We start from the raw sequence: 24,788 nt of genomic DNA, 5'->3' as shown, positions 1-24,788 counted from the left end.
TGGATTTCAGTCTTTTTAAATGTATCAACGCTTGTTTTATGACCATAGCACATCCTGGTGGACTTACCATGTGTACCTGAAAAGAATGTGTATTCTGGCATTGTTATAGTGTTCTATAAATGTCATTTAAGTCAAGGTTGATCACGTTCAGATCGTCTGTGTCTTCGTCTGTTTTTTCTAGTTATATTGGTTGCTGAGAGAAGGATGGAGAAATAGGTATACCTCTAATAGCAGGTCTGGTAAAGTATTAATTGCAAAGGGACATGCATTCAAGTCAAGAAGAATTTGTTACTATATTTTATAACCTACCACAGGGTTCATTTTAATTATTCTTTGTGCTTTTGTATATTTTTAAAATTTTCTGTAATAAAACCTTAAAAACCAAATCATCTTTGGTAATGATGTCAGAGTTTAGGGAGTGCATGCCACATGCTATACCAGATGTAGGAAAAATATTTAGGATTTCTATTTATGTTCACCTTATCATTTAAAAGGTTCGATGGCACAAATGTGCAGTCTGAGCATATCTTAATTTATATTGTCACAATAAAAGATTTCCTCCCTCCTTTATTAGTCTGTAATAATAATCACCATGGTATAAAAGTCAGCATCAACTGTAGTGCTCTCGATGTGTTGTGTTTTCTCACTCCACTACTGTGAACCCATTGAATCTGTTTTCATTTTTTTATCTTTATCAAAGGTTGAATTAATAAAGGGGAATTTACAAAGTGTCGGACTTACACTTCGTCTTGTCCAGTCAACTGACGGGTATGCTGGGCACGTCATAATTGAGACCGTGGCCCCAAACTCGCCTGCTGCAATTGCTGATCTTCAGCGGGGAGATCGACTGATTGCTATTGGAGGTAATTATGCTGATGTGCAGTATACCTGACATTTACAAAGAAAACCAGAGAACAGATGTGGGGGTTTTTCCTCTCTTCTTTATTTCTTTTTTTTTATTATTTTTTTTTTATTTTTGGCTGTGTTGTTCTCCATGGCTGCGTGCGGGCTTTCTCTAGTTGCAGCGAGCGGGGTCTACTCTTCATTGCGGTGCGTGGTCTTCTCATTGCAGTGGCTTCTCTTGTTGTGGAGCATGGGCTCTAGGCACGCGGGCTCAGTAGTTGTGGCTCATGGGCTCTAGAGCACAGGTTCAGTAGTTGTGGCACATGGGCTTAGTTGCTCCATGGCATGTGAGATCTTCTCAGGCCAGGGCTCGAACCTGGGCATGTCCCCTGCAATGGCAGGTGGATTCTTAACCACTGTGCCACCAGGGAAGTCCCTCTTCCTTCTTTATTTCTATAAGCACGTTACTTTCACAATGGAAAGAAAGTAATAACTATACTATAAATAAAAGTGTGAAGGAAGCCTTAAAAAATTTGAAACACATCATTTTAGTTCTAATTATAAATCTTGAAAATATTTCATCTTTAGACCATTTTCCTCCTACTTCTATTTTCTTTTTTATTGAATGTGAAAGAAAGGGCAGGTCAACAGTTATCTTTCTGTGTGGCCACCACCATTACTACTCTGAGCCTAAAACTGACAATGTTAGCACTACTGCCCCCATCACTCAGGACTAGATAATTAACAGGAGAGAGATTCCTTGTCTAAAAGGGCACCTGAACTGTCCTGTGGCCCTTATTGCTCCTGACTGGGCAGCCGTTTGTTAATAGATTGTCATTTAGCGTGCAGCCCAAATCACTGTCACGGGCAGAAAAATGTGTGACCTGCATGCCTTCCTATCAGTTGGATTGATAACAACAAAATCTCTCTATTGTTAGGCAGATTATTTGCTTGCATGTTTATAAATAAGCAGTAAAGACTCACTGTGGACATCAGTGGGGGGAAAGTCCAAACCTTTTCAGACCTTTGTAGTACGTGGCCCACCCATTCTAGGCTTGTCAAGAGATTTCTTGAGCCCATGGTTGGTTACAATTGAGCTTTTAAAGGCAACATGGAATATTCTCTCACAGCTAAAACAATAAATAACAAGGTAAATTAGTGCCTAAATTAAGGAGCAGTTGTCTTTGGTTCTATGTTGAAGAAACTCTACCTTTAATTCATATCCATCATGACAATAAAATAATGAAAATTATTTAATTGCATACCTGGAAGCCCCACTAAGTCAATATTTCACATGGAAATCCCTCTGATTGTGTCAAAAACAGTGCTTTTCAAACTCTGTGTATTCCAATCACCCAGGCATGGTGTTAAAATGTGGATTCTGATTTAGTAGACCTGGGGTGGTGCTCCAGGTTCTGTATTTCTAACAGGCTCCCAGATGATGATACTGGTTCATAGACACTTAGGATAATAAGGCTATAAAATAAACTTTATCTGTTACGTAGTTATTTAACATAAACCTAACAGTTATCCCTCAGCTAAAAATCATAATTCAGTATGAATTTTTTATATGTATACATATACCCTGTTTGGTTTTACCTACAGCATAAAATTGTTTTCTTTTTTACGTCCTTTTATGAAAGGTTTTTGTTTTCAATTATACAAGTAGTAAATATCTGTTATCAAAAATAAATAAATCCAAGCAATATAAATACAGGCAGGGTGAAAAAGCAAAAGTCATCTCTTTGTGTCTAACATTTGTAAAAATAATAATATTCATTGAGATAAGGGGAGGGTATGATACACATTCTTTTTTTTATAGCTATACTTTATTTGTATGGGTATACAACATTTTAAAAACATTTAGTGGGCTTCCCTGGTGGCGCAGTGGTTGAGAGTCCGCCTTTACCAAAAAAAAAAAAAAAAAAAAAAACATTTAGTAACGGGATTGGTGATAATTGAAATAAGATTGGCAAAATGTTTGTTACATTTAAGCTCAATGATGGAGTTCATTTTACTATTTCCTCTGCTTTTGAGTATATTTGAAATATTCCAAAAGAAAAATAATCCATATTTGGATTATTAACTGCCTCAGTCCCAAGAGGCAGATGTTAAGTCACAAAGAATGAGTTTAGATTGAGCTGAAGTTTTTTGCCTACCTCAGATCATTAGATGGACTTAATTTTTATTTATGTCAAACTACAGTTTTGCTGGTTCATAGTGTGGTTAAAGGGAAGCAGAAGAAATTAAGGCTGGATGAATCATGAAGTCATACGAGAAAGCTCTGAATTTCAGTATGAGTTTGTAGGCTAAAGGTTTTTGAGCCAGTGTTTTAGGAAAACTGGGGAGCAATATATGTTTGGTGATTAAAATAGGGAAGATCTAAGTGAGGGATCATAGTAAAAAGCTGTTTATTACTATAGTGCAAGCCAGTGGTCAGGAGGATCTGAAAGGAGGAGGAATGAAAATGGACTGGAACTCTAATAGGATTGACAGCAGACTGAATCTATCTAGGGAGTCAGCCATCTCCATGATTCAGATCGGGTTAACTGGGAGGGTGGCAAATTGATTCACATAGTAGTGAGAATAGGAAGATGAGAAGGTCAAAGAGAGATTTTAACTTCACTGAATTTGTAGTATCAACGAAACATCCAGGTGGTGATATCCAGAAGTAGCTAGGAATGTACGACTAGAGTGAAGAAGAGGGGACGCCAACCAAAGAAAAAGTTGATAGTTGAAACTACTGAAATGGGTGTAATCTAGGGAGAAAACAAAAAGGCAGAGAAACTAATGAAAAAAACATGGGAACATTTGCATACAAGGGACAGATATAGGTGGGGGAAAAAAGAAAGCAGAGATGATCAGAGCCAAATTAGTACAGTGTTGTGAAAACCAAGGAAAACAAGGTGTTAAAGGAGAAGAAGGACGGGAATTAAGATTTTAGCAAGGATAATTGATAGAGCAGAGTCCTGAAGGGGATAGGGAGTAGGATCCAAAGTACAAGGGATACTTCCTCCTCTAAGATGGCTTAATCCTGAAAATGACTGGCAGGGAGGAGAGGTGGCTTCTTACTGATCTTCAGTATATAAGGTGATGTCATCTACAGAATAAAAGAGAGTAGGAAGGGTGGGTTTCAGGGGAATAAGAAAGGTTTGAAGCTGGTGTTTGGAGACTTAGTTGTTTAGAGACCAATCAAAAGAATGCTAAAGCAGCACTGAAAGCCTTGCTGCAGACAGATGGTATAACTCGGGAGTTGTATCCAGGTGATAAGCTCAGGAGCAGGAAAGGGAGATAAGGGGCTAGCAAAGCTGGGGATCAGAAAGACAGGTAGATGGTAGAAGAGGAAAGGGCTGGGGCAAAAGAATAAAAAAGCTTGATGTGAACACCACTGAAGTTTTGAACTGAGGTTGGGGAGAAAAGCAAGTGGTATCAGGAGACCAGCTGGACCACGAGAGCAAAGGAGGAATGACTGGACATGGAAACGACCTCAAAACAGACTCAGTTAGCAGACAGGATTGTTAGAGGTAGAAATAGGAGATTGTGATCAGAGGTTAATCTCCAAGTAAAAGACCTTTGATGTGGAAAACTTCCAAGTGATGACCAGGTCTAAAGCATGGTCTTGCCTGGGCAGCCAAAGTAGGAGAATATAGAGGTTGAGGAACTCTGAAGTCAGGTTATTAGATGGGGCTGATTTACTTTGATTTATTTAGGATGGCCTTAAGACCTTTGGAAAGCAAAGACCCCTTCTCACCTTTCTGTAACTCCTACAGAAAGGGTTGGCTTAGGTAAGTACTGTTTTGGAGAGGGTAGGGAAAAAATAGAGCCTTTAAAAGATACACCTAGAATATCCCTAGAAGAATACATCAGAAGCTTTGATTGCCTCAGGAAAGGGACAATACATCTGGGAGATAGAGGTGGAAGGGAGATTTTTCACTGTACATCTTTCTATACTTCTTGAATTTTGAACTAATTGGTGTAGCACCTATTCGAAAATAAAATGAAAACTTAAGATGTTGTTGATATAGATACAGATAGTAAACAACTTGTTTAACTTTAAAGCCTTCCTATTATGCCTTCCTTATTCTTTCTGGTCCTGAAAAAGACTAGTTTGATGGGTAGGGCTAATGAAAAGAATCTGTAAGAGTCCACTATTCATAACAGTATTGGGGTGGCCAAAAAGTTTGTTCAGTTTTAAGTGAAAATAAAAGACATTTTTCATTTTCACCAAGACTTTCATTGAACAGTGTATTCACTAACAACAAAATTTTTGGCCAACCCAATATTTTGCTAAGTTTATTTCAAGCATTGGTCTCTTAATTTGAATCATTCACCATACAACTTGTAATCCCTGATGCATTTTACAATTTCCCTTAATATAATCACAGTGTCCCATCATTTTAAGCCTGATTTAACCGTTAATAAAATCCTTTTCAATAGGTCTCACTCCGCTCACTTCAGTTCAAACTGAGGAATAATGTCTTTTAAACCTAGGAAGGAATGGTAAACAATTAGGAGTTAACAGCTTGACACCCTCCTCAGGATTTTCATGTCATCATTTGGTTTGAAAAGGTAAACATTTCCAGGACATCGGAGCAGTCAGGGTTTAAGAATCAGTACACTGATGTATCCATAAACCCGTAAGATATTTTAGAGGTTTCACTGTTACTTTTCCATTAGTTAAGTAATCATGAATTAATGGCAATTACACTTAGTGAATTTAGGTAATTTTTACTGCAGTAATTTACATGTTTCCCTTTTAATATCTTAAAACAGGTGTGAAAATCACATCTACACTGCAAGTGTTGAAGCTTATCAAGCAGGCTGGTGACCGAGTCCTGGTATATTATGAAAGGCCTGTTGGCCAGAGTAACCAGGGTGCAGTGCTGCAAGATAACTTTGGACAGTTGGAAGACAACTTTCTGTCGGGCCCATGCCAGCCAAACTATGAAGAGGAAACAAGTGGGTTGGCAGTAGATGCTGAAAACAGAGACCTGGATTCTGAATTTGAAGACTTAGCAAGTGATGTGAGAGCACAAACTGAGGTCAAGGATGAGGCACAGTCATTAAGTCACAGTCCCAAACGTACTCCAACAACACTTTCTGTTAAACCCCTTGGAACTATATCACCAGTTTTAAACCGTAAATTAGTTGTAGGAAGTTACCCACCACCCCCAAAACTTCCATCCAAAGAAGGAAATAAGCCCTTGGCCCTAAAATCTTCCGAGATAACAGAACCAGCACAAGTGTCAAAACCCACCCAAGGATCCACTTTCAAACCACCTGTGCCACCACGACCACAAGTCAAAGTTCCTTTACCTTCTGCTGATGCCCCAAATCAGGCAGAACCAGATATTCTCGTTGAAAAGCCAGAGAAGGTGCTGCCGCCGCCTGCTGCAGATAAACCTGCTGAAAAGCCAGCGAAAAACCTGGATCACGTCGAAGAAGCGGCTGCAGCCAAGCAGTCTCCAGCAAAGCAAGAAGTGGCAAAAGATTTGACTTCAGAAAGCTCCTGCCCGCCTACGGACAGTTCAGATGACCATCAAACGTGGGAGTCATCAGAAATTCTTTATCGTAATAAGCTCGGAAAATGGACAAGAACCAGAGCCAGCTGTCTCTTCGACATAGAAGCCTGCCACAGGTACTTAAACATCGCACTGTGGTGCAGGGATCCTTTCAAATTAGGGGGTCTCATCTGTTTGGGGCACGTCAGCTTAAAACTTGAAGAGGTGGCTTTAGGATGCTTAGCTACATCGAACATGGAATACCTTTCCAAATTCAGACTGGAAGCCCCATCACCTAAGGCCATGGTCACGAGAACCGCGCTACGTAATCTGAGCATGCAAAAGGGGTTCAATGACAAATTTTGTTTCGGTGATATTACTGTTCACTTCAAATATCTGAAAGAAGGAGAGCCAGACCACCATGTAGTTACTGACTTAGAGAAAGAAAAAGAACTCCATTTGGTCGAAGAGGTTTCTGCCCTTCCTAAAGAGGAGCACTTTGTTGGACAGATGGGTTTAACAGAAAATAAACATAGTTTCCAGGATACTCAGTTCCAGAACCCAACTTGGTGTGATTACTGTAAGAAAAAAGTTTGGACTAAAGCTGCTTCCCAGTGTATGTTCTGTGCTTATGTTTGCCATAAAAAATGTCAGGAAAAGTGTCTAGCCGAGACTCCTCTTTGTGGAGCAACTGATCAACGGCTAGACCGGGCCCTGAAAAATCTCAGGCTGGAAGGACAAGAAACCCTCTTAGGCCTGCCCCCTCGTGTTGATGCTGAAGCTGGGAAGTCAGTCAACAGAATGACAGGTTTGACAAGACATATTATCAATACGAGCTCTCGTTTGTTAAATCTGCGTCAAGTATCTAAAACTCGCCTTTCTGAGCCAGGGACTGATCTAGTAGAACCTTCACCAAAACACACACCCAACACATCAGACAACGAAGGCAGTGACACAGAGATCTGTGGCCCAAACAGCCCTTCTAAACGGGGCAACAACACAGGAATAAAATTAGTGAGAAAGGAGGGTGGTCTGGATGACAGCGTTTTCATTGCAGTTAAAGAAATTGGTCGTGATCTGTACAGGGGGTTGCCTACAGAGGAGAGGATCCAGAAACTAGAGTTCATGCTAGATAAACTGCAGAATGAAATTGATCAGGAGTTGGAACATAATAATTCCCTTGTTAGAGAAGAAAAAGAGACAACAGATACGAGGAAAAAATCACTTCTTTCTGCTGCTTTGGCTAAATCAGGTGAAAGACTGCAAGCTCTAACACTTCTTATGATCCACTACAGAGCAGGCATTGAAGACATTGAATCTTTAGAAAGTCTGTCCTTAGACCAGCACTCCAAAAAAATAAGCAAGTACACAGATGATACAGAAGAAGACCTTGATAGTGAAATAACCCAACTAATAGACTCTCAGCCATTCAGTAGCATATCAGATGACTTATTTGGCCCATCTGAGTCTGTGTAACAGTCTGTTTAAACTTTCTAGTGATTGAGGAAAAGTTGCATCTAAAGTACCACAGATACAACCACATTTAAACCCTCTTATTATGCACTTTGGCCTGCTTCTTCACAGTTATTTGCTTGTGTAAGAACTAGAGTGGAAAAGGTGGTTTTCCAGCAAAAACATGATCAGCTCACTAAATTGGTTGTTTCAGATTGCATTTATAGCTATGCTTTTTGGGTTTATACTGGGAATTTATTTTTACTAATTTATTTTTACCTTTTTCTAATTATGTAAGCTGACTTTTCGTGTTTATGTAGGTGTGATGTCTCATTGTGGTTTTTTTCCCTTCCTCTTCCTAGTTTTTGAATTAGTGTTAAATAGGATACTGTCCAGATTCTTGAAATATTTTCATTTCCATCACAGTTATAACAACAGATTTGCTGCATGCCCAAATTGACAACAGCAATCATTGAGGGAACAGGTTTTGAATCATACTTTGTGTTATGAAGTTTGTCATATCTACTTGCTTGAGATTTTTGTTATTTTGGCGTTTGGGGGAGTGCTTTTTGTTTTGATTTTGCCAAATGTAACATGAAAGCCACAGCTTTAGTTAGTTATGCTGATTTAGTAAAAAAAAAGTTTTACATATATTGCTTGTTTTTTATGCTTTTGTGAAATTTTTTTCTAAAGCTTATGTGCAGTTTTAGTGAGAATACAGTGATTAATTTGAAGAGCCTGCATTGAAAAACAAAATGCAACAGGGAATAAATACAGAATGCAGTTGGTCAAGAATTTTGAGAGGATGACCAGATTACTAAAACAAACAAAAAACAGTAACCAGCAGGATTTTGAAATATAATCTTTCAAAATGTTGACACTTGCCTTTCAAATGGAAGCACTAAACATTTATGATTATGTTTCATCTTCAGTTCTCCCATAGGAAATAAAGCATGTAGATATTTGAAGTTTCAGAGGACTGTTCTTAAAATGACCTTGTTGATATCTGGTTTGGCTATTTTGTTTTAGAAAAATAGTCATGCATGAGAATGCTGTAAGGGAGAGGAATCATGCAAAATAGATTTATTGCTTTGTCTGACATCCTACAGGCTTATCCTATGTATCATCCTACAGGCTGATCATTCTGAATGCTTCTGTAGTTCAGACTGTCTTATTAAAAAAAAAATTACACAGCATCGATACATAGGAATTGGAACCATTTCTCTTAAAATGAAGGTCTAGTCTGATACTCAGGCCACCGTGTGGATCCCAATAACACACAACTGAGGGAAAACATGTGAGCATGACCTCTGTTGGTATACCATAAAAGTTTTGGCCTTTTATATGTCTATAAAATAGATATGTACATGTTTTTCCCTTTTGTAGGTAACCACTATGATAATTGCTATATAGTGAAACTGACATGAATTTAAAACTAGATGGTGACAGTTTTTATGGCTGTCAGGAAAAGGCATAGTATAATAGTAAGGATTCTAGCCCAGGTCTATAACCCAGGACTCCATACAAGAGTTTAAGTTCAAGCTCTTCTGTTGGCCATTAGTGAACTGTGTAACCATAGGCAAGCCACGAAAGGGCTCCATGCTGCAGGCTCCCCAGCTGTAAAGTAGGAATAAACAAAATTTATTCTACCTCACAGGACTGTTGTGAGGAAAACAACAGCATAACTGCAAAAGTTTTCTGAACAGTAACAAGCTATTGAAATAAAAGGGTTATATGGATGATAAAAACATTTTTATGGGTAGGAAAGCCATTCCACTTTTAAAATCAATAGCCAGTTCTCATTCTTCCTATTTTATTATTAAGTAAAATATTAGGAAACTAAATACCTTTCTTTGCCAAGTTTATAACAAAAATATATCTGTGTATACCCCCCATTTTTGTTTAAACATGCTTGCATTTTAACACTGCTGTAGAAGTCTTTATACACCAAATTCACTGAAAGCTAAAATGTTGTTCTGTAACAATAGCTTGAAACAATCTTCCCAATGTAATAACCAACTGTCATCTTATCATAAAAAATCACTTACCACTGACAACCTGGAAGGCAGAGTAAGTGGCTGGTGGTTTTGGATTATACCATGAAGTTTTAGTGACATCCAAGCATGCTGCTGAAACTGATGCATTTGAAAGAGCTGTAGAAATAATGCAAAACTTTGGTTTCATAAAAATCGACTCATGTTTTAAAAGTATTTAACTCTGTAGAACCACAATTATGGAAAGCTCAGTAATGCTGCTAATGATATTTGTAAAATATACCTTCAATGTAATGCAATATTTTTCTATTTACTGGGAGAGGCAGTAGAGGCATCACAGTTGTAGTTTCGTGCAAGGGGGGGGCGGGTGGTGGGACACACCAATAGCCTAAGGAATAGTAAGGTATAAGGCTTCAGTGAAAACAGTTGTGTTATATCACATTCCTGATGTCATCTTTCTGCCATGCTATGTTATCAATAGCTAAAAAATAATATTAAATAAAAACTACCACAGAAAACAAGAATATCTTCATTTGATGTCATCTAAAAAAAGGTGACTGCTGCATCTCTGGAATTATTGCCTGGTATAATTGGGCCATGAAGATAAGTTTAACAAAGTCCGCTTTTGCTAAACAAAATTGCTATTCTGAAAATTGTCTAAAAGCATTAAATTTTGGTTTTACTATTTTTTTATGCTGTGAAATGGATTTGCCTCTGCTATCTAATAGTAATTGGACTAAAGTGTATTTGCTACATTGGTATTTAGATGAATTATTAGGTTAGACAGTCAAGCTGAGCAACATTTTAGCATTTAGAATCAATTCATATGCTACATTTCTTAGTATCAGACCTTACACTCTTCAGTATCAGAACTAGTTAAAATACTATGTGGCCATTTTATGAATTTAAGAGGAGAAAACACATGCTAAAAATTTGAAGGTACTGTCAATTCTAAATTTAAGTATTTTTGAATTTTTTGAAAGGCAGTTTGAAGGTATTTGGCTCTTACTAATAGTAAGATAATAAAATCTCAAGTCCCCTAAAAGTGAATAAATTTAAAATCACTTTAATTTTAAAATGTGTTGAGTTTATTTCTAAATTGAGACATAACAGCTTTCCTTTAAAAACAGGGTTGGGGGAGGGTCCCTTAAGCCTTTTTAAGCCATGGATCCATTTTAAGATCTGTTTAAAACCATGGATTCTCACCCCTGAGAGGTGCACACATGCGCACCCTAAGTTTTACGGAACTTCCAGGGGCCGTGGACCTACTGTGTCAAGTGGCTGCATATCATGGTTATTTTCATCAGATATAGTTATTTGTTCGTAGCCATCAGGAAAACAATATAACTTCAGAGATGCAAGGATAACTTACTGGTTGGTTCCACACTGACACCATGTGGCTAGTTACATACTTCAAATTAAAACAAATTTTGCAAAGCCAAAAAGTATGGTTCAAACTAGTCTGGAGTAGATTTTACCTGATGCCTGCAAGCAAAGAAGAATAGTTTAGTTTTTAATTGAATACCCACAGTTAAAACAGTACCTTCTTACATATTTTATTCCAATGATAATATCTGGTTAACAAAGGAATACAACAGGCACGGTAGTGTTCAGAAGATTTATTAAGTAAACTAGCTAAAACATGACGTACGTGGATACACTTAGCAGTCAAAAGAATTGAATATTCATCACTACCTCATTAAGCTTTTTGTATCTGTTTTGCCAGGTACAAACATAAAAAACACCTCTGCTCAAAAAATAAATGTTCAGAGAGCTGTGTGTTCTTTGTTCTGATACACACATGAAAAAAAAAAAAAAAAAGCTTTTCTTTCCATAGTCTTGCCAATCCCAGAATACTGGTCATATAAAAGACCTTACAATTTTTTTCTCCTTCAGATACAACTGATACCTTTTGCTCTCAAAACAGTTCTGAAAAATATGTATCTTTTATATGATCTCTAGGGATCACCAGCAGACATGGCTGCCAGTCATTCTTGAAGAGACTGAAACCTTGCAGGCAAAAATAAAAGAGGGATAAGTTACATGGTATTGGGAGTGAGGAGAACCACAAACCCCGCCAGAGAATTGATTTGCAGCACATTTCTTTTTTAAGGCTCTCCCCTCCAGAAGTAGAGAACAGTCCTGCCTTTTTACTTTAGCCATAGAAGTGCCTCCAGCAAAGCAGAGTCCTTGTGTAAGTCGCCCAACGCAAATACACGAGTAGGACGCTTGTTTGCTTCCAATACATGCACTTGAAGACCAGACTTCAGCTCAAAGCCCCACAAAAAAAGCTTCATAAAGAAAACGGGAAGTTATTAGCTACTTTCTTAGAGAATTATAAGGTTGAGGGGTCCTTCCAAGTTAACAGGAGCACAATTTTAGCTTAACAAAGAACTGACATTAAGTAGTTTTTGTTTATGATTACAGAACTACAGAATGAACAAGTGTTATTTGAGACATTCCACACTATCTTCATATCTCATACAAAACTCGATGTAAACTAACGATGTTCACTAACACAGTACTTGCTGTCACATCGAAAAGGCACATCAATGTCATGCTTAGAAAAACTACATCACACACAGCACTAGGTGATACAGTATTACAGACATTCTTAGATGTTTGGGTTTTTTTCCTGCCTGTGAAAGGGGGTGTGCCCTGACCACCCTGTTATTTTTACCTGTTTTCCTAACACGATTCAAGACAATTTCATTCCTTCTTCATCTTCATGTAAAATTTGTTTTCACATTGATGTGAACAACGTTCAGAAGTCTAAAAAATAATAGTTTCAAACAACTCAAAATTAGTAGATCCCTAGAAAACACCTGGATGACCTCCAGCTCAAAGATAATTATAGTCTGATTTTTTCACATCACAGCAGCTATTAGCCTTTTAAATTTCTTTTCTAAAACCTGAGCTAGGTGTTGATATATCTCATCATGCTTAAACAACCCTGACAGTATAAGGTGTATCTATCCTCAATTTTCTGTCATCTGGTAAGACAAGTATATATCTGAAAGGGAAAGCTTCTAGTTGTTTATAACTATACTTTTGGGTGCTTTTCTCTGCCTTCAGAACATTTACTATTTTACCCTTATTGGCTTTTATGTTTGTTGCCAACCACATGACATGTAAACATATAATTTACAACCATCTGTTTCCAGGTAGGTGATTACATAGAAAACTAATGCCCGCTGAGATGCACGGATAAATCCGAAAGATGACTGGCTCAAGTTCTTCTGCATCTGAGAAAACTAGCTTTTAACTCATGAATATATTGACAGTACAGTTGACCCTTGAACAACACGGTTTGAACTGCACGGGTCCACTTATATGCAGAATTTTTTCAATAAATACAGACTGCAGTACTACATGGTCTGTGGTTGATTGAATCCAGAGATGTGAAACCATGGATACGAAGGGCTGACTGTAAAGTTGTACGCAGGTTTTCGACTGCATGGGTTGTCGGCACCCCCAAACCCTGTGTTGTTCAAGGTCAACTGTAATTACAAGTTCAGTAACTCAACATTCAGTGTCACTATATAATATATGCCGTCTTACTTGATTCTGTTTTTCAGACTTCCTTCTAGTTCCTCATTATTGGAAGTGTCTCGGAGATAATGCGTGCTTTAAACACTCATTACCAATATTCAGAAAATATATAAGACCTTTTTGCCCAGGTGTTCGTGAATGTAAGTTAAAAAATTATATTGGATTTGGATTCAAATATTTATAGATTTACACTATTTCGTCAAAATATATTGTATAATATTTAATAAAATCAAATACATAAAATAAAGTTTTCAACACTATTTATACAAACCCCTAGAAAAGCTGCTTTTTCTTTATAAGGCTGTTGGCAATCGATCATAACCATGGAAAAGAAAACCTTTGGTTGTTTTACTCTTTCACCAGGGATGAGTGGTATCACTAAGACAGTTCTGGATGAGTCATTTCACTGGAAACACTGTTTTATACAATTAGATACTTGGATGACTTCTGAGGGTCTCAGTCACTTTCAGATTCTTCATCCTCACCTATCGGATACGACTGGATATTATTCTGAGTATACATTTTTGTTTTAATGGGGCAGTTGTGATCCATGAGGATAGCCTAAAAGAGAGCAAAGTGCAGATATATTAACTTACTGTTTCATAAAGAGAAGATAGTCTTACCCTGTTTCTAAGGATTAGTAGTTTGAAAACTACATATAGTACCACCCACTATCAACCAACCAGTAATTTGGTGCCACTGCCAGGTGCCTTCCCTAGAAGGCCTGGCGTTCTAAACTGAAAATTCCAGGCGATAGGAAGCAGCAGCAGCAGTCTGCAGTATTCCCATTATACCTGCCAGGAGCCGTAAGTCGATTTGGAGGAAACTGTAAGCTATGAAGAAAGAGATATGCAGGTTAGGTTTAGGTCATACGTAGAATCTTTGAATTAGGGTGGGGGGATCCTGGAGGTCACCCAATGCACCTTCACAGTGGTAACACTTAATAAGGAGGTCCTCCCTCCTTAATGAGGCAAGCTCTCGTGTTAAAAACATCCCTGAGGCTAGACTAAAACCTGTCTCCATGTTTCTATTTGTGGATCAAGTTCTGATTCCAGCCGTCTTCACAGCCTGCCCTTACAATATTTCAAGACCACGGCCATGCCCCCTTAGATTTCCCTAGACTAAGCGTCACAGGGCCCTTATCTTTTTAAAAATGGCATTTCAGAAGGACCTCTCCCCAAATCCTGGCTGCCCTCCTTTTGCTCAAGTGTATTTTAAAAATTACATTCCTGGGCTTCCCTGGTGGCGCAGTGGTTGAGAGTCCGCCTGCCGATGCAGGGGACACGGGTTCGTGCCCCGGTCCGGGAAGAGCCCACATGCCGCGGAGCGGCTGGACCCGTGAGCCATGGCCGCGGAGCCTGCGCGTCCGGAGCCTGTGCTCCGCAACGGGAGAGGCCGCAACGGTGAGAGGCCCGCGTACCGCAATAAATAAATAAATCAATAAGGCCTTCCAGGACCCTCTGAGTTAGGCTGCCAGCTCAAATTGTCAGCTGCAAATTTAACTCTATTTTTTTGATTGTGCTTCCTGCCAAGTGAATTGATACATGGACTTCATAAAGAGCCCAATTTCTAAAAATAAGTAATTGAGGCAACAGACACTGCATACCAGGGCCATTCTCCCCACGTGGGTGTGTGCTTGTAACACAAAAGGTCTAGCCACCAAAGAGCTCGATGTCTTGCCTCTCTGGATTAGTGATCCTCAAAGAAATGTGCCCAAGAATCACTTGAGGGGGCAGGTTAAAAATGAAATCCCCCGTCCCTACCCTCACATGAGGGTGAGAAACGCGCTGCGAGAAACACCGCCCGACTTACGTGGCATTTTCTAGGGCACAGTAGGGCCACATGGCTGACGGCAGCTTACTGGGCACCTACCAGGTGTGTGTGTCAGTGCCCTTAAGGTCCTCTACCAGCAACTTAGGTACCTCACTGCACACCAGTGACAGGTTCCATAGGGTTTGCAGGCGGAGTGCTCACTGTGGGTTAAGTGCTCAGGGAAAGCAATGTGGAAGCGATGGGGGTGGACTTGAAGCTTGAATGATGGAAAGGATTTTCACAGCGAGGGAGTTGGGAATGAGCGTGGCAGAGGCTATTTACCAAACGAGACATTAAGTAAAACAGCCTGCCTCCCCACCAAGCCCCACCCCCTATCCGATGATGACGCACAGGGAGACGTTCACGGGAAAGCCCAACTGGGGCCAGACTGCAGGGCCCCGGATGCCAGGCAGGGGCCTTGACCCCAGGCCCACAGGCGGCGAAGCAGGCTTGGGAAGGACGGCCATCATTCTACCTTATCACAACTGCCTTCTGTCCCTTGGTTGCCCACCGTTATACCTAACGGTATGTACATGTAGACGTAAGGACCCCTGGAACCTAGCACTGGGTATGTAATACGGACTCAATTAAAAAACTGCATTGCAAGGGAAGTTCAGTCAGACCAGTTATCTGGCATCATATAGACTTAAATAGAATTTATCAATTAACCAAACTGCATTTGTTGATACTACCTATATCAGGTTAAGAAGTTTTCTTTCTTAAAAGATCATCTGTTGCTTTTAAAACCTAGCTTACTGGCTTCTGAACCTCTTTTGAAAGATTTATTGTGCCATAGTTGTTGTTTTTTTAAGTTGTACATGATTAAGCCAGATGGCATCTAATAGCCCAAAAGTGCCATGAAAAGAGGGGCATGAACAAGATCAAGTGGGTAAGTCAAGTGCATGGGGGATGCGTGCAGAGTGGCCTGGGGAGCAGCCTGGTAATCAGAGCAGTGCTCCGTGCACTGCTGTGTGGGAAAAGGTGTGTTTGACTCTGAACTGAAGAAAAAGTAAAAAAAAAACAAAAAACGGTGGGGGGGGGCATTTTCATCTGAATTCGGGGCAATGCCTGGTTCCTGAGAGTTGAGCCCTGGTCCTACCAAATGCCTGGTTTCATATCAGACACAGGAGAGTCAATTTCCAAACTGGAAAAAACACGCTGGACCAAGTGAAGTGTAAAAATAACACAAATACAAAGCTGGGACAGTGAAAAAGTAAAAGCCTGGGGCCTCCTGGCGGCGCAGGGGTTGGGAGTCCGCCTGCCGATGCAGGGGACGCGGGTTCGAGCCCCGGTTAGACGGTAAAAAAAAAAAAAAAAAAAAAAAAAGATTTATTTACCACATCTTTAAAAAAAAAAAGTGATGGTTTTGCATCAGGGTCACCCAGTGAAAGAAAGCTGCAGTCCTCAAACCACCTACTTTCCTGGCTGGGCAACAATTAGAAACTTCAAGAGTAAGACCTAAGAAATGTGCCCTGTCTTTAAAAATAATTCAACCTGAAAAAATAAGACTCCATTCCAGAACACAGCTTTCCTCCTCACTGGGAATTCTGACAGAGGCTGTAAGCAATTGTCTTATAACTGGAACACAGTTTCCTAAATGACAGAGTTGGTGTTTCTTATACTTGCAGAGGAACTGGAGTAACAGGCTTTTTTTCTCTGCCTGTATTGATAACACTCATTATTTAAAAAAAGAAAAAAAAGCAGAAATCCAATAAACCAAATGGAAGAAAAACTCAAGTGCTCACAAACTGGCTCATGACTGGATGACTTATAGGATCCATAAAATAGCACTAGAATTTTCCATTTCTAGCTTAAGTCCAAACACCACTTAATCAGAATGCTTACTAATGAAAGAATGATTTGCCAAGGTTTGTATACCTTCTTCTGGCTCTCAGGTCCCCTGCATTTGGTAATTGCTGATCCTGAATGCCAGCACTTGTGTGTATTGGATTTTCTCAAGTGGGCAGTAGTCGATCGTCCTTCCACCACGGTACACACTGCTTCCTGCCCTCACTCCCCTCCTCATCCGGCGCTACTGATTTCCACCTGGCTCTTTCCTGCTCTGCCTGCACAGTGAGTAGCTGCCACCTTCGCATGCTGCCGTTATGACAGTCAAATGGCGTCTGACACGATGCATTCAATTATGGGCAGGCAGACGCACATTCTCTCAAGTTTGTAATGATTCATCTTGCCGGGCACTTATTAAGGATTTTGACATTTTACAGTGGAAGTGGCTTCTGGAAGCCTGTCATTCTTGTTGCTTTGCCTTTCAGAATCGTGTCTTCCACTTCCTTCAGCACTCTTCTTTTTAAATGAACTAAAGCCTTAGTTTAAATGTGGGAAGAAGCACTGAGGCCTGACTTCCGCCCATCACACGGGGACCCCAGAGTGGGGGCTGGCAGGGCAAGCTCACCCTCCCTGGTCCCCTGACCTCATCCACTTCCTCCAAGACCTCAGATAAGCCCTCACACTGCTGCCGACGAACAGATAACACAACAGCCACTAACGTCTGCTGCTCGCCCACTGGGCAGCCCTGGGCTCTGAGAGTAAAAGGAGGCTCTCATCTCAGAGAGGAAGAGAGGGAGGAAACTGGGGTACTGCTGGGCTGACAGAGGAAGTCAGGGTTAGGTGAGAGCAAGAAAGGAGAGTGGAGTGAGATGGGAACGCGTGACAATTTATTGAGCATTTACTGTGTGCAGACTCTGGGGTCGCACTCCACTGGTATTCTTTCATTTAATCCTCACCACCACTCTGAGGTTGAAGCTATGTCTTCCCATGGGACAGACAGCTCGGCTCCAGGGCTGCCCGTGCTGGCCCTGCACTGTCTCCCGAGTCTTAAACAGTCTCCTGGATGACAGGAGCATTTGTAGGTGATTTTTTTTTTCGTCAAATAGGGTTGGGAGTAATCTTCATTCGGCCTTAATCAGGTTGATACAGTGGCAACAGGACAAGCGTTGTTTTCTGTGGTTGCACAGAGAATTTTCTGACCCTGATTGAGGCCAAGGTACTGAGTTGGGGTCGGACAAACAAAGGTAGACAGGATACTTAGACAACCAGGCTGGAAAACAGGAAGTGCCCCGAGAGAGATACGACGTAATGCTATGGCTGTGGCTGTTCGGAGCTGGCAAGCATAGAAAAAGAGGAAGAGTCAAATGGCTCGAGAGTAACTGAAAATCACCTACTTAAATTCTATCGAGTGAAGACCAGTGCTCAGTGCTGGACATATTTTTTAAATATACTGCATATATTAATAAATACAGAAAGTGCCCAAAACAAAGACTGCACACAACCTAACTTCAAATCCACTCTTTAGGGATAATCACGTAAAAGGGCAGTCAAGAAATGCCAAAGCCTTAAAACCCATTTCAGGTCAAACATCAGAGAGAACTTCTGACGTACTCCCTAGAGAACAGCAGCAAGGGAACCTCACACCCATTCCTAAATGCCAAATACCATCTCCCCCAGCCTTGTTTCTCTCATTCATCTTTAACCTAAGGCCCTCATCTTTCAACTAGACGAGTGTCTATCGCCATTTGATGTTTTAAAAAAATCAGCAGCAGCACCAAACCAGGTCTGAACGCTTATCAGAAAGGGTCAAATGACCCATGCATTTCAAGATTCAAATTTAGAATCAATAAGTTTGAATTTATTCAGAAAAGGAACACTTAACACTCAATACTACATCTTGCCTATAGCTACGATTCTGGTCATGAAATTATGAACTTAAACGTTATACGTACGTGCTAACATGCGCCCAAAGGTGCATAAACAATATTTTTCCATAAGCGTCTGTTACCTACATGAAAACCATCTCCTGAATCTTACGCAGTAAGGACTAAGACACTATTGCTGAAAGCTGTAAGGCTTCGGAGAAAAGCAAACAGTACCAAAAATGGCTGATCTCAGAAGCACAAGAGGCAAAAACGTTATCTTCAAGCCTTTCAAGAACCTTAGAAAATTAAATTGAACAATCCCTGTTTATATTTGGTTGATGAAAGAGCTATATTGACTGCCAATCTATGTACAAAAATAGTTTCATTCTTCAAAATATATAAACATAATGCTTGCTACAGTAAAACAAGTAGCTGCCCTATGTGGTATAAACTAAAAAGGAACTCTTACCATTTACATTTGGGGAGTTCTGTTCAAAAGGAGCAGAAATACATTTTAGAACTAAGCCATAAGACACTATCCAGGAGACCATGCTAAAATTATCCAGAAATACTTCATTGCATCCTAAAATTTGCTTACCATTTTTTCTTCTTTGGCAGGTGGACTTCGGAGAAAAAAGCAGAGAGGAGCAAAAAGAATATCAATTATTCCAATAATTGTCATGAGCCATGGAAATCCAATTGACTTTGCGATAGCCCCACCAGCGGAAGGACCTTTCAGGAAACAGAGAATTAGATAAAGCTCTCTCTAAATGTCTTGTAGGCAGAAAGATGCAAAGGTTTAAATAATTTTCAGTAGGCATTATCAATCATGCACTGAGAAAAAAGGTTGTTTTGAAAGCCAATGTCCTTACCTATAGCATATCCCATACAAAATGCTACATCGGCAATGGCATACACGCTCCCATAGACGGACACGTGCCGCAGGTCAACCAGGTAGCCCATGATGGGCATCATTGACGAATCCACCATGCCTGTGGACAGTCAGGGAACACAGTCTATAGAAAACTGATGGAAACCAATAATGAGCTGAATGTCAGGGACTGTGTCCTAAACTCACAACCCTGCCAAGATCTCTCACTGCTACCTGCAAGTCTTGAGGCAAACTCCCTGCAACATACCTTTGGCTGAAGACAGACTGAAGGCGCTTGAGGCTGAGACTGGAACCCAGACCACCATCTGCTGTCCTCCACCTTGCCTCACCTTGCCCTCCGCTGTCTGGTGGACAGCGCCCAGTCCTCTGGTGACTCACCTGCCGTTCTTCAGATCCAGAGGGATGCTGGTTACCGGCTGTGTGGACCCCAAGCCTGCTTCCTGTGGGTGTTTTCCTGATTCACTATTTTCTGGTCCACTCGTCCTTTGCCCTCAAAGAGTGGGCAAACCTACATGCCTCACTCAGCTCCCTCCCCATCCACACTGTGGCCTCACACTTAGATTATGAGAGTTAAAGTTGGAAAGTATTAGGGAGAATCACAAGGAACCAGAACAGGAAGGAGTCTGAGGGATCATCCTGCCCTACCCAGGAAATTAAAATCGAAAGAGTTTTGCTCATTTAGTTGTCTAAAAAAACCAAAACCGCCACCACCACCTCCAAGACCTGTATTAGAATCTCTGGTCTCTTGAATAGTCGGGGACAGGAAGCATAAAGAAAACACACATACATTCAGAGTTCTGGCCCCAAATCCCTGGCTGGGTGAGCACTGTCATGCCTTCTCTCTCTGAACATCAGTCTCCCCATCGATAAAATGGAGATGATAATGACTGGCTGAATGAGGTGAGGGCTGTGAACATGCCCAGCATGGCGTTCAAATGACAGACCCCTTACCCGAACACCCACCAGGGGCAGGAGGGTAAGGGACATTTCTTTCATTCAGCTAGCATTTGCTGATCACCTAACATGTGCAAGTTGCTGGGACACAGGGGAGAACAAAAGGAACAAAGAGTTGGAAAATAAATTACGACTGTGATTGAGGCTATAAAGGCACTGGGAGAGGTTATGTATACGCATACATACAAGCTAGGAGAACCTAACCTGGTCTAAGGGGTCCACGAAGGCTCCACCCTTTCTACTGTACCAAAGAGTCAACTCCTGCCTTTACCCTGTGACAGATTTACCTTTACTTTTATCATGATCAATGTGTATATTATAAATGAGAAACAAAAAGCATATGCTATTTATCCAAAATATTAACAAGGTTTTTCCCTAATGTATTACTTACTGTTCCTCACATTACTGCAAAGACTCAACCCCTTTGCCTGTGAAAATTCCTGCAGTACAGCTGGTCATCAATACATCAGTCTACCTTTTCTGTACCAAACCTTATACAAAAAATACACGTGAAGTCCCTTTGTCCCCCAGCCTCATATGAGAAGGTCTGTGCACAGACATGAGCCCAAACAAATGGATTCTGAGGAAGCAGCTCTCCTGTTTGCCCAAGCGCAGCAGTGGAGTGTCGCTTTGCTTCTGTAAATAGCAGGCTTTTATATGACCGGTTTTCAGGAAATAAATGACTAGTACATGGAAGCCAGTACCTTTCTATGGATGATCTACAAGCCGTACATGAGATAAGCTGCCCACAGCCTCCTGTCAAACTTCTAGATATTTCAGATTGAGTAGCTATAGTCTGCCCAAGTAAGAGGAACTCTGTCTTAGTAATGGGAAAACAAAGTTTTAAATTTAGGTAAAAGACTCATGTGACTTACCAATTGCAAAACCAACTCCAAAGTTGGGAGCTATGAGTCCATAAATGTTTTTTGCAAGAGGAATCTGTAAGAGAAAATAAATGTTACGCTAAAATAACATGCTGGGGCTTCCCTGGTGGCACAGTGGTTAAGAATCCGCCTGCCAACGCAGGAGACAGGAGTTCGAGTCCTACTCCGGGAACATCCCACATGCTGCGGAACAACTAAGCCCGTGCGCCACAAGTACTGAGCCTGCGCTCTAGAGCCCGCAAGCCACAACTACTGAGCCCGCATGCCACAACTACTGAAGCCCACGCGCCTAGAGTCCGTGCTCCATCACAAGAGAAGCCACTGCAATGAGATGCCTGAGCACTGCAACAAAGAGTAGCCCCCACTCTCCACAACTAGAGAAAGCCCACACGCAGCAACGATAGACCAAACACAGCCAAAAATAAATAAAATTAAATAAATTTATTAAAAAATAAATAAATAAAATAACATGCTATCCAACTCTAAATCATCTTGGAAAGTCTTAAAGATATGATTTCTTTGGCCTGTTATGCGTGTTCCCTCCTGGAGCAAGTAGGAGGAGAAGCAGGATGAGGTTTGGGCAGAAGTAGACCCTCCAAATCTTTAACAGTTGGAGTTGAAATGGGTTTTGTGACCACCACGAAAAGCTAGTTCACTGCCATATGTGAAAGTTCAGCCTCGTCCATACACCATTTTTGAAAAGAACCATAAGGTCTCATTTGGGATAGATACTGGCCTTTAGTAGAAGGTGTTTTATTCTAGAAAAACATCTTGCTATTGTTTCTGGCTAGCTGCCCTAAAGTGTTTAAGACACAGCGATGTTTAAGATGTTGGGGAGCGGGCTACAAAGTGAAATAAAAACTATGTAATAAGACATTCTAAATAATTTCCAACCAACATGAAGTAAAAATAAACCCTTTGGAGAGTCTTGTCCAAAATTTTTAAGATGATAAAAAATGATGAGAGGGCTTCCCTGGTGGCGCAGTGGTTGAGAGTCCGCCTGCCGATGCAGGGGACACGGGTTCGTGCCCCAGTCCGGGAAGATCCCACATGCCACGGAGCGGCTAAGCCCGTGAGCCATGGCCGCTGAGCCTGCGCATCCGGAGCCTGTGCTCCGCAACAGGAGAGGCCACAACAGTGAGAGGCCCACGTACCACAAACAACAACAACAAAAAATGATGAGAAGAAAATGGAAGATGTAATAAAACTCAGTCAACAAACTTCAAACTGCTATAAAATATTTCTTGGTGATTCTTGCCCAAAGCAAAAGTTTCATTCACAGATTATTTCCACTTGCCAAATGTCATCTTTCACTCACACATAAAATGCTGAATCCAACAATTATCATTCCTAGAAGAGCACAAAGCCACCTGTCAAAAACAAAAAAGCACCATCAATACATGATTTCCGCCCCCATCCAAGTTTTCAATGGAAATCAAAACAATAAGTTGTAATCGTGAAGGCAGAAACACTTGGAATTTTTTTTAAAGAACTACTTTATTATAACAGAGTGAGTGTTGTCTCATTTCATCTTACCTCCCCATCTTGTGCGCAAGGATCCCAAAAATATTGGTTCCAATGAGATAAGAAATACTAGCTGGTAAGAAAGCAACGCCTGCAAATGTATGAAAAGGACACCTTATCGGTACTGATATCAGTCACATGTGAGAAAAACTAATCATTGTGAGACACCATGCTGGTGATTAGAGATTAGAGCTGATGAAATGAAACCCTGGGGCCTGCACCCAAGCAGCTAATATCCGGCGGCTGCCAGAGCCCGTCTGGGCCCCACGCGGCTTATCCGGCCGCCCAAAGCTGCCGAGACGCTCCAGAAATGAGATTCCTCCCTCTATCATCAGCTTCATCTTGCCTCCACCTCTGCCTGCTGGCGCACTTTACCCGGAGATGACACCGACAGCTCCCGGCATGGGCAGTGAGCAGTGGTGGCACCTGCTTCTGTTCCCCACACCCCCTTCATGATTTGTACGACAGGAGAAAGACATGGGCGTTGACAAAATCGAGGAACATTAAGATGAGGGCAAAAAACATTAAAATTGTCCCACACCCCTTCGCTCATATAATCACCACAGTTTTCCCTTGTAAGTTTTACATACATAAATAAATGTGTGTACACAGGATTTAGGTTTTTTGTTTTTCAAAAAAATCTGGGATTATACCTATAGTCCTACATCCTGCTTTTCTCAATAACCTTCATGAACATCTTTCCATGCCAGAAAAATAAATAAGTAAACGTCTACGTGGTCATCTTTTGTGGCCAGAATGGCTTGCTGGTGACTCCTGACTCCCAGAGTGAAGCATGAAAACCATCTCTGAAGCCAAAACTTCAAAGCAGGGATGCAGACCGGCTCAGGGGAAGCCCCAGACAAGCTACATCTTTCTGAAGCGAGTGGGGTGCTGAGCTCACGCATGTGACTCGGAAGCCAGCGTATGTTATTTTCCACGGACAGCAGATACAGTTGACCCTTGAACAACATGAGTTTGAACTGCACAGGTTCATTTGTACGCAGATTTTTTTTCAATAGTAAATACTACAGTATTACACGCTCCATGGTTGGTTGAATCCACAGATGTGGAACAGCAGCTACAGAGGAACCACAGACACGGAGGGCCGACTATAAATTACAGCGGATTTTCATTCGCACAGAGGGTCTGCGCCTCTAACCCCCGAGTTGTTCAAGGGTCAGCTGTACTCTCAGACAGCAAACACCCACTTCCCGATTCTCAAGCCCAAAGCATGGGATTAGGAGGCATGAAACAAGGTGTTCATTTCAGCTGGAAACTTACCACCCAAGGCTTAATTAAGTGGGTCACTTGAACCCCTCAGAGCCCAAGAGACGGTGACAGCTCCTACTGCACACACCTCACGGGCAGGCTTTGAAGGTCACGTGGCAACGTGCGCCAGAAGGGCTGTGGCACCAGACCTCACAGCCTGACCCTGTGCCCTGTCACTCCACACAGCCCCCACTCACCATTCACCCCAGCCTGCTGACCTTCCCCAAACTGCGGTAAGCTCCCACGGGCAGGGACCACTTCATCTGTCTCCCGGCAGCCCAACTCCACGGTGGCACACAGGAGGCGCCCAGAACACGCTGACCATTTAGAGGAAAGACCCTGCGTGAGGACGTTCACTTCACAGAGCTGGAAGTATTCAAGGCCGTCCCTTGAAGGCACCCCCGTTGGTCCAGCATGGGCTTACTCTATGGGGCAACAGGCAGGGTGTGGTCGGGGGC

At 41.3% G+C, this 24,788-nt stretch overlaps 2 protein-coding genes across 7 annotated transcripts in view; one reads left to right on the top strand and one right to left on the bottom strand.

Annotated features, from left to right (window-relative positions):
• PDZD8 (PDZ domain containing 8) overlaps window positions 1-8,764 on the top strand; it is an 84,599-nt gene extending 75,835 nt beyond the window's left edge. For both annotated transcript variants that reach the window (XM_024756071.1, XM_024756070.1), the window contains 2 exons: window positions 701-863; window positions 5,617-8,764. In XM_024756071.1, the coding sequence (XP_024611839.1) occupies window positions 701-863; window positions 5,617-7,820 (2,367 nt within the window). In that variant the 3' untranslated portion in view covers window positions 7,821-8,764. The remainder of the gene's footprint in view (window positions 1-700; window positions 864-5,616) is intronic.
• A 140-nt stretch (window positions 8,765-8,904) lies between these two features.
• Window positions 8,905-24,788, bottom strand: part of SLC18A2 (solute carrier family 18 member A2) — a 38,556-nt gene continuing 22,672 nt past the window's right edge. For 2 of the 5 annotated variants that reach the window (XR_003004641.1, XR_003004642.1), the window contains exons 11-17: window positions 23,074-23,152; window positions 22,856-22,907; window positions 21,529-21,592; window positions 19,680-19,799; window positions 19,406-19,539; window positions 13,614-13,903; window positions 11,395-12,562 (exon numbers count right to left, since the gene is read on the bottom strand). Coding sequence is in view for 2 of the 5 variants with exons in the window: in XM_024756072.1 (XP_024611840.1) it covers window positions 13,799-13,903; window positions 19,406-19,539; window positions 19,680-19,799; window positions 21,529-21,592; window positions 22,856-22,907; window positions 23,074-23,152 (554 nt within the window). In the remaining 3 variants the exon portion in view is untranslated. Of the gene's footprint in view, window positions 11,276-11,394; window positions 13,904-19,405; window positions 19,540-19,679; window positions 19,800-21,528; window positions 21,593-22,855; window positions 22,908-23,073; window positions 23,153-24,788 lie in introns of those variants that run through there. The other 3 variants (XR_003004643.1, XM_024756073.1, XM_024756072.1) reach the window with 3 other exon arrangements.

The sequence above is a fragment of the Neophocaena asiaeorientalis genome, unplaced genomic scaffold, assembly GCF_003031525.2.
Source record: "Neophocaena asiaeorientalis asiaeorientalis breed wild unplaced genomic scaffold, Neophocaena_asiaeorientalis_V1.1 scaffold85, whole genome shotgun sequence".
In the NCBI taxonomy this organism is placed as follows: domain Eukaryota; kingdom Metazoa; phylum Chordata; class Mammalia; order Artiodactyla; family Phocoenidae; genus Neophocaena; species Neophocaena asiaeorientalis.
Note: the sequence above shows the minus strand (reverse complement) of the source record. Positions and strands in the feature narration are given on the sequence as shown.